This window comes from Cinclus cinclus, chromosome 3, assembly GCF_963662255.1.
Source record: "Cinclus cinclus chromosome 3, bCinCin1.1, whole genome shotgun sequence".
NCBI classification, from domain to species: domain Eukaryota; kingdom Metazoa; phylum Chordata; class Aves; order Passeriformes; family Cinclidae; genus Cinclus; species Cinclus cinclus.
The window spans coordinates 68008667-68024027 of NC_085048.1; the positions used below are offsets into that span (position 1 = coordinate 68008667).

At 36.3% G+C, this 15361-nt stretch overlaps 1 protein-coding gene across 1 annotated transcript in view; it reads right to left on the reverse strand.

The window, feature by feature from the left end:
* The window catches only part of RYR2 (ryanodine receptor 2), a 286628-nt gene that overhangs the window by 204824 nt on the left and 66443 nt on the right, over positions 1-15361 (reverse strand). Inside the window, exons 10-11 of the mRNA XM_062489006.1 lie at positions 6492-6591; positions 3324-3420 (exon numbers count right to left, since the gene is read on the reverse strand). Coding sequence (XP_062344990.1) covers positions 3324-3420; positions 6492-6591 — 197 coding nt within the window. The remainder of the gene's footprint in view (positions 1-3323; positions 3421-6491; positions 6592-15361) is intronic.

The window sequence follows — 15361 nt, forward strand, 5'->3', positions numbered from 1 at the left end:
ACAAAAAAATAACCCCAAAACAAAAAACAAAACAAAACAAATAATAAAAACCCCACACAATACACAGAATAACAAACAAGCAAACACACAAACAAAGCCAACCATACTACAAAACATATCCCCCCAACACTAGAAACAACACTTGAAAGCAATCCAAAACTCTACAGTCTTGCCTCTATTATTAACCAGCTGACATTTCTACAGGTAATTAAAAATAACACACGCAATACCACAATGTCAATAATGTAAAACAATTCCACTTAAATGAACTGCAAAAAGAAAGAAGGGGAGGAACTTCTGGCTGATTTAATTTTAATAAACTTATTATGAATATTTTTAATATTTTTTTCAGAGAGTGAACCAATGGAAAGCAACTTCACAGAAGCACTTTAATGTATACTGCTCTAAATACCAACTCTCATCATAATTAGAATAAATGTATTCATTCTTTTGATAACAAATTCAAAAGTGAAGACTCAATACTATAATTACCAAATAACAGGTTAAAAAAAAGTCTACATTTCAACTGGAAAAGATGTCAAAGGAAAGTAAAGACAGTTTGAGATTGAGATGAAGAAAATAATTTTGTAAGCTCTTTGTATCACTCTTTCTGCCACTGTACTAGGCCTCTTTCAGAGTAGATTTGACTCAGAGGAAGCTTTGCTAGGTACTGTAATCGTGAATTTAGTATCTGTTTCACAGGTCTCCATTGTGATAAGTGAGACTAGAAACTCTCATATGTACAAGAGTATAAACATCTTGAAAATGTGTGCTTTATTTTGAACTCCTGGTACTCTTTGAAACACTTCTATGCTCAAAATTCATGCAACTGCATCAATTTTCTAAGAATAGAGTAAAACTACAGTTATTTTTGGGAGCTGCCTAGGAGGATACTTGACGTCTAAACTATTTATTTATTCCCTGAAATAGATACCAGGTGACATTATAGAATAAAACTGTTATTTTAGGATTGTCTGATTTTTTTGTTTATTTGAAAAGGCATAAATAGGAGGCCTCTGTAGAAAAATAAAAATGAGATAGAGGAATTAGTGAGTCATAACAGGGAAGGTACTCCTCAGTGCTCCTTTGTGCTGTCATTTTGCAGAGCAGACCTGATCTTCAGGTGTATGCTGGAACAAAGCAAACCAAAGAAAATCACAATAATCTATCACCAGACAACTTCAGGAGGTAATGACAGGATAATATGGAATTATTCTACTTCAAACATATCATACCTTAGTATGCCTCATGCACAAAAGTTACAGAACTGAAACTGAAATGAAAGACAAGGTAATTTTTCTTAAGATTTCCTACCTGCCAAAATTACCCATATGTTTAAACATAATTTGGCCAGATGTTAAATCACAACCATCAAAATTACGTATGCATACATACTGAAAACTGAAAGGAGCCACCAAGTATTTTGAATAGGCAACTGGAAAGAAGATTAATTAGAGATAGAAGTTAGATGTTTGAAGCAATAACTAACTTACCAATAATTCAAGAGGAGAAAACATGGGTCACAGAGTGATTATAACTAACTCCTTATAATTAAAAGTAATCATAGATTATATTCTGGGTTTATTAACAAAAAACACTTTAAAATAGCTCAGAAAAATAGAAAAACTTCAGAAGTGAGACTATGGAATACAAACAAATTAATTTTTGTTTTGCTTGATTACCAAAGAAAGTTCCTGAACAGCAGTACATTTTGGAACATCAAACCTGTTTTTATGAAGTACTTAGAAGCAATTCTCAGTATTGCTATGAGAAAAAACAAAGGCAAAGACATATGTCCTATTTGTTGGCTACTAGCTCTGCTCCTTTTGAGGTTTTAGACAGGTAAGGGAAAGGCATAATGAAATACAGAACACTGTGGACACCTCAGAAAGAAACACTTTTCCAATTTATTTATAGGCATGTTTTTTAACTATATTCTTCCTATGTTATAGGACAGAAAGATTCATCACGTGAATTCACAAGAGCAAATAATTTCTTTTCCTAATTTGCAACTTTAAACTTCATGGTTATACTTTACATATAATGCTCGACTTGTTGAAAAGAGACAGACTTTTAGTGTGTTCTTAAGCAGTGAAGTTCATTACTCAAGTGTTTGATCACCCCATAAATCTGAAGTTACACTGCAACTACATTTTTTAAAGGAATTTTGCAGGATTTAGACTGAAGTAAGAGCAAACACAATAGGATCCTATTTATCACCTTAAATTTCCCTCACTTCCAGGCTGAGGATAATAATAGCTGTGATCAAGCTGTAATGACTCTCACATGCTAACTAAAATTAAAACCTGAACTGACCACATTTTAAGTATCAGCATTATGAACTGTCTTCTGCATTCAAAAACTATTCCCTTGTCTGAAATCAGAAATATCCAGGAAGTGTTGGTCACCAGCTGTACGAGAAAACTCTGAGGTTTTTCTCATTAACATTTTGAAATTCATAGAATTCTGCTATGAGAGCTTCCAGAGTCTCGTCCTTTAAAACACCCATCTTTAAAAATGAGAATAAATAAAATAAAAACCACATTTCTATTTTCAAACCAAGAAAACTCATTTAGATGAGTGAGTTAATGAACAGCACTTCCTTTGTCATGGAAATGAAGCTACTCAATATGTTGCATCAAACAAGCTTTTCTAAAATACTATTTAGTAATATTTAGCAACATTTAGCCTGAAGGTAGAAATAAATTATACCACACTGCCCTACTGAAAAGAAGTTTAGGGCATATGTTATTACAGCAAATAAAGAGGACTGCTGCAATCACTCCACTGAGACATACCACTCACTGTGTCAGTCTTCTCACTATTTCAATTTTTTAGTAAACAGAGACACATACCAGGTTGTCATTCACTACTTCCATTACAGGATTCCTTGAGTCAAGGAAATAACCATAAATTAAACTATAAACTGCCATAACAGGTAGATAGACCTGAGATTAATCCCAGATTGGTTGCCTTGAAAGACTGGGCAGTATTCTTACATGCCCTGTCCTGAGGAATTTTTTGCAATTACCGAAAAAACAGTGATGAAAAACCCAACACATTTAATTCACAATGCTTTTAAATCAGGAAAAATTACAATAAATTATCAAAAAATTACTATTCCTTTTACATCTGTAAGTGAAATAGACTTAAACAATATGGAAAAGGAGATACAAAAGGCCCACATCCAAAGTTTATCTCAACAATATTCATTCTTGTGAGTAATACATTTCATCACAACACCTTTCAAACATCTGTACTATGACCGACACTTACTTCAGCAACATTCATTACTATTAGTCCATTACAAAATGAAAACCTACCTTCTTTGTTCTTCTCCATGTTCACCCGAAGGGACTGTCAAACATTCATCCATGTGACCATGTAATAACCTCAGAACATCCCCTCCTATCAGATATCCTTGAATAAAGGGAGAAAATCGAGTTCATCTCTCTAAACACAGCAACATGCAAAACTATGGTTCAAACTGTAACAGATACTATCAGGTTGATTTTAGGGTTTTTTTCTGTTTGACTTTTTCCAGTTAACATACAAAAATGAATTTTAGTTCATTCATTCTTTTTAAAGCACTTTTTGGAGTATTTGGCAGTTCTCTGTGAGAAAAACTTCTGGGAAGATCCATTCTAAGCCCTACTTGACAGAAAATTCAAAACCAATAATCATGATTTATTTGGACTCCAAAGGGAAACTCCCATACTGCAAATACCTCTACTTCACGTGCAGGTTCACAGCCAAACACTTGGCTTTACAGACTGCAGGTATGTGTGTGTCTGTTCACAAACTAAGGCACAGACCATACACACAGCATCACAATATTTGAAGGTGCAGGACTTATTTGCAGCCAGAAGCTGAAAATAAGGCCATAGTTCAAATCAGTAAAGATGTTAACAAAATAGATCTTTTTTCATCAGTCTTTTTGCATTGGAGTTGTGACATTAAAACAATATATAATTTTATGTTACCCTACAACTACTGTATTATAATCAATAACTGAAGAATACTAAATCTTAGTAGATTTTAAGCAAAATTCACCGGTATTTTTTTCAGTCTGACAAGCTAAATGTAAACACTTCTTTGTTTCCTAAACTCACCTTCCCTTCTTGCTAAATAAAAGTTAATATCAAATTTTGCATTTAAGTGGGATGCTGTAACATAAATGCTTGGCTTTAGTGTTATAGCAACAAGTTTTTAAAAAATGTATACATAGAACTATATTCTGGAGCAATGTCTATACTAATAAGTAATGCTGTGAAGTAGGACAGATCTGTACAGGGAAATGGTGTTGAAGACCCTTCAGTCACACTGCACACCTTTCACAAATTTATTTTGAAACTACATGAAATCTTTTCCCTGAATATATCAGATAGTATTTCCGGATATATTTTTTAAACCTTTGAGACAGTATAAAATTGGAATTTACAGGGCAAATTTTAGCACTGATTTTTTTAAATTCTTGATTTTGATACAGTAGGGTATGCCCAGGTGACTGTTGTTATATACATTACTTTTATACATGGACCTGTGTCAATATATTTCTATAATTTAGGTTTTGTTTTTAAAGTGACCCCCATCTACTTCATTGTATAGAATCAGCAGAATTGCTTGATTTTACTCTGAAGCTCTGTTTTGACTTAAACAATACATTGATTTCTGCATAGGCCAATTTTAGAGACAAGCATACAAAAAGAAATTATTTTCTTTGAACTACCTCCAGTATCAGAGCTCATCTCAAAGACTAATTATCAATTATTTTCACTTCAAAATAATTTCATTTAACTGAATAGTTTAATCTATTTTTAATGAGAATTTTTTATTGAGAGGGTATTGTAGTGCAGCCATTCCTATACATTCATATTTTACTTAATATGACAAAGCATTTTACAGATACCAGTAAAACTAGGTTTATTTCCTTCTTCCTTTTTGGGGTAATTTTCTCTGGCTTTGCTACTGTTTTACTGAGGACATAGAGATAAGGCCTTACACACTTAGTGTGAGATTCACTCTCTCTTCACCACAGGATTACCTTGATTACAGGAACAGTTGCTGCTTTTTCAAGAATAAAGCCTTTGCTCTAATCCTTTCTGACACTAGCCAGCTGAACTTCTCTAGAAAACATGTTTAACTTAACAAAGATAACGTCTGTATATGAGGAAAGTGAAAATGGAGAAGTATATCAACAAAGAGCAGGCACATACACAGATAAATGCACAGCTGCAAAAACTGTATTACATCATTTGCACATTATTTCCTGGGAGTATGAGTACACATTGTGGATTTCTGTTTCTCAAAGAGACAGGTAGGTCTCAGTAGTGAGGTTCACCAGGCAGAGATGTGGCATAGCACAAATCTGGGTCTCAGCACATAAACCATGCTGGGATTGCCATCAAGAATGACACACCAATGCTGCCAGCAGTGGGAGAACAAGAAGAATGGAATTAATGGAAGGAGTAAAAGGAAAATTCAGTTAGGACACTGCCAAGCAATACACTAGCATTTCTTAATAATAGTTTGCACTATAAATCATGTCAGAGAATCTGTATGTGCAAAGTGATTTTCATATGTAAAAACCCAATGACTCTATAACAAAGAGATGTTGGTAATGCTCTCCCTAAAATCTGAATTAGAAAAGCTGCAAGAACGTTCCATGACTGAGTTTTAAAATATGCCAGATAAAAAAAAAATTATGTGAAATTTCAGTGTATTGCTCCTTTAAAAAATAATTTTATAAAAAATAATAATAAAAAAAAAATCACACAAAATGAAAGAACCTGCAGCTTTAACCTTGTGTAGATTCTATTACAACACCCACTCAAAACAGTCAGTCTGCAGGAAAGTAGGAATCATTAGGCTTTACACTGTGACAGACTTTTCAGAAAAATGCTGTTCTTCTCTGTGGAATGAGTATGGCACAAATTCAGGGATCCTTGTTCTTTCAGTGTTAGAAATTACATTAAAACTCCTTCCTAATTCCTTAATAAAATAAATAGCTCTTGAAAGCTGTTCTCTTTCTGTCTTTACCCTCTTCTTGTTTTTCTTTCCAACCATATGTTACCCATAAAACCATTCCCTATCTTCAGTCTTAGGATTTCATCCTGCTTCCAAGCCTCTTGCCCATTTTTTACTCAGTCTCAGAAACATGTAACCATGACTGCATACATCAGAATAATTTGAGAATATTTTAAACTAGGACCAAAAGCCATTTCAAAAAATATATTACAAATGTTATCATATCTTTAGCAAAATGAGATTTGAATGAGCTGTTCAGTATTCAGCAAAAATACATAGAAAACTATCATTGTTACTTTCAGTATAACCTTTCCTTTGTTTTCAGAACAGTTGTACAACTTTATTTATTGTATTCAGTGTTTGCACATGAGAAAACCACCCTCACACTTGGCATAACAACTTGATTATTTTTAGTATTTAATTTACTATCAGTCTTTCAATAACTAAAGTTGAGTTAATCTTACCTTGGGCAACTTCACTTCCTGAACTGATTGGTGCCACACTCCAGAGTGTCTGCTGGAAGGCTGCATCAACATGTAAGCTACCATTGCCATAAGAGAGATGCTAGAACCAGGAAAGAGAGAGGCTTTTATTTGAGGTTAATTGAAAATCTCATTAGAGTTTTCAATAATAGCACCAAAAATTCTCTTGTTTCTTTCAAACATTAATTGTTCCCATTGACTGCATAAGTAAACAAAGTTTGATCTGGGTACTCCTCAAGGGACATTAGAAATAAAGCTAGAATAGTAAAGCATACTTGCCTCAAAAAACCATACCAGAACAGTACAGAACAGAGTCAGCTGCTTGGCATCTTAGGCTTAGTGAACACTCTGAAAAACTAATGTATGCATTCTGTAGGGCTCTTACACTTTTGTTCTTCCTTCTACATACAATGGGAATTTCCCATGAAGTTTGAATATGGGGATATCACCCTAATCTGCATTTCGAGTGTAACTCACCACCTGAATATTTCTTGCAGGCTATTTACTGGCTTCCTAGAACTCCCCCCTAGGTCAAAGAACTACTGACTTAGTAGGTCACTTAAGACAGTTCACAAAATACATTCTTGAACGAAGTTCTCAAGAGCTGAGCAAAACTGAAACAATCTCTCCATGAAAGGCTCCCTTCCTACTTATGCATTCAATGGATGCTCTTTGTCTGTGCTACTCCCTACCTTCTGCCAACGTTGCAGATCTTTGCCATAAGTGCAACAGGTGCTGTGTTTTCTCACAATTATGGGTGTATGAGTCCCTTTTAGTTCAGTGACATTGTCTCAAAAATTCTTATCTCAAAACATCTTGTAATGCATCCATACAAAATCTTTTGTCCCTCCCACACCATCAGCCACTTCCATGGATAGACTGCCAACAACCAAACAACATAACCCTAAGGAACCAGGTATTCTGTGAATAAGCAGCTGTTTAGAAGCATGTTGTTTGTCTTACCAAGTACTAATTTTTCAAGTGCAGTAAGATTTAGATGCTTTTATCAGAATTTTATACTACTGGAAAGTAACTGTGTCAGTAGAGTAGTATCGGTCTCTGTTTCCATATGTTGGAACGAACATGAACAAATTCCAGGTAAACTAATTAATGACACAAAAGACAAAAATGTCAGTGGAAGTCAGAAGAGGGTAGCGTTTCATGACATGTGCAGAGTTCTGTTTTCCTGACTGCACATCTACTAGCTGCACAGAAGTACAAGAGCACATCAGCTCATTTGGAAGGCTCCCATAACAGCTAATGACCTACAAAGCAGGAGTTCTCACAAAAGCCATGTTTACACTGTACCAGTGCCACTCAGCACGCCACAGAAAACACGAATGAACAAACAAGTTCTTTGCCTTTTATTCTTCACTTATTGCGATTACATAACTTTGTGATTGGCAGACCATAATGGGAGATTAGAATCTGCAGCACAGCTCCAGTTCTATTTTTGCCCTGTGGGCCTTAATTTTGTTAGGGTTCTTCTGAGATCACTACATAGATCCAGTTAGTGACAAGAAGCAATTCAAACAAAGCAGGAATATTGCTTTTCAAGGGAAGCACATCATTAAGGATAGACAAAAGAGGAGGAGGAGAACTCCTCTGTCATCTAGATCCGCCATCAATAGAGCACTTCTAACTGTGTTTTGTACGCCAATTAACTTATTTTCATGCACAGCAGTACCATCTGAATTAGTGATACATTTTAATAGACTGGACACTGAACAAAACTACATTACTGACATCTTTCTTTAGAGTACTTGTAATTTTTATTCATTCACTGGATTCCAGTTGCAGCTCTGACTCTAATCCAGATGTCTCAAGGTGAGTCACCAAGGAATTATAACATCAAAAAATATAGTCCACGTCATACAACATATGACTACCAAAGCAGGGTATATTCTCTGATTCCCTTATAATCCTTACTTCCCTAGATTTCTTGCAGCATCCTTAAATTTACAATTGACAGCAGGGGTCCTTTCATTTACAGTTCCATGAACTATGGTGTTCACTCCCCGGAACCATTCATAGAAAACAGTAAAAGGAAGCTTTGACTATACAGAGAAAATACCCTGTTAAGGGATATCCAAAAACTCAGTTTTGTCAGATATATTGAAACAATCCCAAAAGATCAGAGATGCCAGTAATTTTCCTGGCATTGCCTACATTTCTAGCGCTATACTTTAACAGTCTCAATGTTGTTTTAAAGCAATCTGCTCTGTCTGTAACTTACTGGAGTTTACCTGCTTAGTTTTATACTTTCAGCACAATAAAGCTATCTTAACACGATGTCCAGGACATGAACATTATGCTCACACTGGTGCTGAACAGTCTCCATACATGCTACACAGATATTTGCTACCTGGCATATCAGTGCATGTGGCAGAAGTGGAAGGTTGCCATCATCGATGAGGACCATGAGCATAGCACATCTTTTTGGTATGTAGTAACATTTGGAAAGCAGAAACATGTTGGGTTCAGGAATCCTGCTGTCTATTCTAATCTTCATATGGGTCTTCCCCACTACAGGCAGGTTGTCCCAACCAAATTACCCATTTTCTGCACCAGTCCAGATTCAAGCAAAGAGTTAGATTTGTCTTCCCTACTGACAGACTGATAATCTCCTAAAGCAGCATTTAACCTGTAATAGGGTTTTTATCACTTTTCAGATTTAAATCCTAGCATTTTATGAATATGGGTTAACACAAGAATTATATGGGTCATCTCAAGGATAAACTCCAAGATTCATCTCTGAAAATACTGCAGGTTTCTCAACTGAATTTAATGATGTATTGTGAACTCTATACTGCTATGCAGCAAAGTAACATAATCGTAACTCTGTCCCTAGGTCTTCAAAAAGAACACAGTGCATCTAAGCTCACTGAAGAGCTTGGGAATCAGAAGGTAATTTCCACAAGAACCCTTTAGCAATGATTGTGGCAGCATAGCTGCATCTACAAGAGCTCTGAATAACCAGAGCTTTTAAATTTTACAGTCTTCATGGAAGTTTCTCTTCCTCAAAACATTCATACATGTAAAGACAATAATATAAAGAAAGGAAAGCATTTGCTTCAGGCTTCTTCTTGGCTAAGGTGTGCCAATATTGACAGTTTACCTAGCAATATCTATTTTTATCTGCCATTTGATAACTCTGCTTTCAACCTCAAGGCATTTGAAATAGCAAGAATAGCTAAAAAAAAAAACCCCAAACACTACTGGTAGATTTTGAAAACTATATATAAAGCATTGCACTTCACAGAATGCTTAAGTACTGAACAACCACAGCATCAACAACACTCCTTCAGATTTCTTAGTACCAGCTGGTGCAAAGATAGATGGAAGCTATTTCCTTTCCTGTACACAAAGACTCTGACAGCCCTTGATCCCTGACTTAAAATTACTACATTGATCCTGAAAGAAAAGCAGTTTCAAACAAAACAATTTAGGCAGCTATCCTCAATTTACCCAAGAACCTCTGAGATGTTCCAAGTAATGAACAGACGCCAGTCCCACAACAGAGACACAAGAATGTACTTGTATCTCTAACTAAAGAAAACAAACAAACCAAAAAAAAAACTATGCTCCTTTTATTTTTTTTATTAGAGAATTGAAAATTCTCTAAAAAAAAATTTAATCAAAACCCCGATGAATTAGCAAACTTCAGTAAACATTCAAAGGTTAAACTAAATACAGTCTCTAGAAACAAAATCATTTGATAACTTCCTACTTATGACATGTCATTTCTATTAAAATTCATTACCTGAGTAATTTAAAAATTATTCTCTTACAGAGAATTATATTGAAACAGTCAAAACATATACAAATATTCATTCACAAAGAAGGGAGCTATTGGACAGAACTAAAAGTAATAACTGCATTTGTATGACATTTTTATAGAATTAGGGGTTTGTGCTTATATGTTTCATAGTGGCAATACATTTATATTTATTGAAACACCTATGAATGTCTTGAAAAAGTTTGACTAAAAATAGGTAAACCGACACTGCTAAAAATACCTAAAAAAATCATGGTTTCTTTACACTTCTCCAGAGTGCTTAAACAGTTGGCCTGCAAACCCAAAAGTAAAGGGAATTTTTTCATTGATAAAGACAGAAGATTATAGCAATGTCCTAAGGGATTCCAACTCCTACACTCAGTATAAATTTACCATCAGTAAAGGGAGAGTAGAAGCTAAAACCCACAGATACTCAGACCATTACCATTACAATGAAAACCATCTACTCTGCTGCCCATTGCTGAGCATGGGTAATCGCAGATGCCTGGCAGGAAAGGCATAAGGGATCTGTGGAGGATAGAAGGGGGTAGTTTGCATTCCCCCTCTTTCATAATACCTTTCCTTCTTCACTGTATCATGAAAAGCCTGAAGCATATCAGCTACTAGGCTTCCAAACCACAGCCATTTTGCATGATTAGTCACTAGAGCTTTCATTTAAAAAGTATTAATTTTACAGAAGCAAGCATCAAAAATTAGGAAATGTCAAACTAAGTACCCTATGGAAAAAGAATGGCTTCCAGTGATCACATCACACTATAGCCTTCAATGACATGATACTGTATTTTGCATGTGTGCTGCCTCATTGTATATACAGGATAATGGAGCTCACTTTGTCAACAGCTGCTCAGTGCTTTGTTTTCCCCTCAATCTTCAGTCTGCAGCCTCATGCTTTATTAAATATAATCAATTCTTCAAAGCTTTGAAAAGAGAATTTTAATTTCCTCATAGGCTTCTCTTGCACCAATTACATTATTTTGCAAAATACAACAAATATTAAAGATTTAATTTTCTCAAAACACTGAAGTAGTATTATAGCCCATTTTCCATTGGGGAAGGGAGGTACAGAGATTAAACTACGAAATTTTCATTAATCTAAGATGCCCAGGTTGAGGTTACTGCATTTTATGTAGTGTATTGCTCAAGCCACATCTTACATGCACCTCAGCTGCAGGTATCAAGACTGAGCAACTCTGAGGTTTCAACCTCTAATAAAAGTAGAAGATGCAAGAGGCACAACTCCAGTGAGGAATACTCCCAGTAAGGGATGAGTTGTGACCTCCTGAAAGCAAGCCTAGTAAACAAGATCATCTACTCAGCAACTTCCAAGCAGAGTCTGGTACAGAATCTAATTCTCCAGGAAAATAATTGCACCAATTCTCCAAATGCAATTCTCATTTTGAAATTTCATCTTCAAAGTTGCTTAATACCACAGCTTCCCTGCTACACAGCCCTGACACATCCACTGAACTTTTATCATCACTGAAATAGCATTCCATAAAAAGCCAGTGTGACTGAATACTTAGGAGATTTCATAAAAATATACCAGTACCATAATTTTTGCATTTTCAAATGCCTGTGATTGTTTTAAATTTATTTTTTGTGAGTGTTTTCATTTATATGTAATTTTCCTAAATTAAATAAAAGGTTAAAAAAAGGTAAAAAAATCCATGATGAAAGTTCTCTGCCTGTGGTTCATGTGGTTCATTTTCTATACATTCCTTTTCATATGATTTTAAAAATCGTGACAGGAATTGGCTGTCAGCATACCACATGTGACTGCTCTGCCTTTATACAATGGGTTTCCTGGATAATCGCTGGTCATAGTTATCATCTAGCCTAATTACTCCAGGCCTCCACCACTCTCTTTTCCTTTCCAAGTCTCACTAGAAATTCTTCCCTCTGAGGGTGGTGAAGCACTGGTGCAGAGAGACTGGGACTGACCCATCCCTGGAAGTGTTCAAGGTCAGGTTGAATGGGGTCCTAAGCAATCTGCTCTAGTGGATAGTGAACCTGCCCATGGCAGGGAGGTTGGAACGAGATGATCTTCCAGACTCTTTCCAACCCAAACACAGAATCTATGATTTCATGTCTCTCATCTAGCCAAACCAAGTTACAGCCCACATGATCACCTAGAACTAGGACCTCCTCCTGCTTCAAAAGGTTCTCCTTAGACCTACAAAACCTAAGCAGGGTCTTTTAGCTTTTTTCTTGCTCAAACTCTTCATTACCACATCAGTCAGAATTAGACTTTTTTCCAGAATCTCACAACTCCTAACCCTCAATGCTTTTTTTCATTTCTTGGCCTCTTTCTGGATCTTCGTCCAGCAGTTCGGTTCTCCCCAGAAAGCTCCCTCCTCTACAGATCTCTCTTGCCATCCTTCATTTCCAATCTAACCCACGGATTCTTCTCTCAATTCTCCCTGCCAAAACCACGCAGGTTTTCTGTCCTAAATTTTGAACACAACTTTAACCAGCAGGTGCCTATTCTTCCCTTGTCACCAGCTTCTTGTCCCAGATAATTTGTTAGTCCCTACCTGCCTTCAGTTGACAATCTTTTCAGCCACTCATCAAGTCCCACTCAGTTTCCCTCCTTCCTGATTCAGTCCCACTCCTGTCAGTGATACATCACCTGCCTTTTGTTCCTTCTACCTTGTCACAGCTTTTTCCTCCACGTATTTTAAATGAGAGGAGATCACCAGCAGCACAAACAGCACTGAGTTCTCAGCTGTCAATACAGCGCCTGGCTTCATTCCTCCATTGAGCAATCCATTTCAAGGAATATCTGCTCCCACCAGGGCTGGTATGTATTTAATTATACACTGCAGAGGGAGTTTAAACAGCTCATTAACACACAGGAGGTGCTAGCTTATGAAAAATACAATAAGTCATCAGACTTTTACCTACTCAAAGAAAACTTAAACACTCTTCCCTGATCATGATAAAGCTCCATTGTTTTAGGAGAATGTTTCTTTACTAAATTGAAGCAGGGAGAGGCTTCCTGCATTTTTATTTATTTTCTTCTGGGCTTGTTGTTTTCTTTTTTTGCTTGGTTTGGGATTTTTTGGTATGTTTGTTTTGGTTTTGGGGTGGGGGCTTTTTATAAGTTACCAAGAATTAAACAACAAAATTACATCAATTTTATTATTTGTGTGGTTTTTTATTTCCCCTGTCTTTGAGTTCAATAATATCTGATCACTTCTGGATGAAATAAAAAAATTCTCAGACCGATCATTAAAAAGCATAAAAAGAAAAAAAAACAGGAATAGGCAATACTAATTCTAGTAAGTGATTTTTTAACATCAAAAGCATTTGATTACAAGCACTTGGAAGCAGGACTCCATAAGGCAGAGCAGCCTGACAACCTCCATTATTGGAAAGTCCTACCAACCTCTACAATAACATTTCAAATCATTGTATAAAGACTCCATGGGAACTGCATTATGATCAGTGTAACAGAGCACTTCAACACTACCTTGGTTCCACTAATTTCTGGTTTGCTTAGCAGATTAAAATTATTCTTTAAAAAAAACTTTTTTATAATTATTCAACAAAGAGGAACAACAGAATTGTGAATTTACACAGAAGAAAGTAAAGTCAAATACTGAGTTTCAAACTTTTAGAAAAAATGTGAAAGGAAAAAAATTTTTTTTTTACATTAGGAAAAACAAAACCCTCACTAACTGGTCCATTCCCTGATACTATTGCACCAGGAAGTGATACAGATATTTAGAAACTCTTCCAACCATATGATAATAAGAGAAACAAAACCATGAACTACAAATAAGAAAAGAATTTGTTGCAAAAGGATACAGAAAAAAGTGCCTTGGCACCTGGGAGGAAACTGTCATCATATCCAGGAGTAATGGGATATAACAGCTCTACCTCTAAAATAGTTGAATCAAATTCGGATGCTATTTTTTGGAAAGATAACTCTGCCACCGGTTCCCAAATACTTTCTTCTAAATTTTCAGTAGGAAAAAAAAAAAGCAATTTAAATCAAATAACAGTTAAGGCTCGATCACACAGGTCCATAACACACCTGGACAACTGCATTCCAGTCCCTGAGACAGAACCTCAAGACCTACATTTAAATTACAGGACTCAGAGAAAGCTCAGAGGTCCAAAGCCTGTGCAGCACCAAAAGAAATGCCAAGAGGAGAACAGAAGGGCCAGAATGTATCTCCCAACACACCATTGTGCCCGGCACCACCACTAGACACATGTTTAAAACCTCAAGCTAGGGTTAGGGTTAGACCATGGATTAGCCACAGAGCAAGCGTTAATTGCTTACCAGAAATCAAAGCCCAGACCTCCAATGACTGTGAAGCCAAAAAAGGGAGGCCAGGAGGAGAACAGAAGTGCCAGAATATGTCTCCCACAACAGCTTTTTCCCTGGCACCATCGCTAGACACACTGGTCATTAGCAATTCAACCTAGGGTTAGGCTTATACCTAGAGTTAGTTACTAACCAGAAAACCACAAAGCCCAGAGTTCCAATGACTCTGAAGCCAAAAAAGGAATGCCAGGAGGAGCACAGAGGGGCCACAACACCTCTCCTGATGCACTTTCTTTCTTGGAAGCACCGCCACCCACAAGGGATTTTAGAACCTCAACCCAGGGTTAGGGTTAAGCCTAGCATTAGGCTTACACCTAGGGTTAGTCAAAAACCAGAAAATCAGAAAGCCCAGAGCTCCAATGACACTACAGGCAAAAAAAGAATGTTAGGAGGAGAACACAAGTGCCATAATATGTCTCCCCAAACATCTTATTCACTGGCACCAACACTACCCAAGAAGGATTTTAGAACCTCAACCTAGGGTAAAGGTTTAGCATAGGGATAGGCTTACACCTAGGGTTAGTAACTAACCAGAAAACCACAAAGCCCAGAGTTCCAATCACTTTAAAGCCAAAAAAGGGAGGTCAGAAAGAGCACTGGAGTGATAGAACATGTCTCCCTATACAGCTTTTTTCCTGGAATTGCCGTTACCCACAAGGGATTTTAGAACATCAGCCTAGGGTTAGGGTTAAGCCTAGCATTAGGCTTACACCTAGG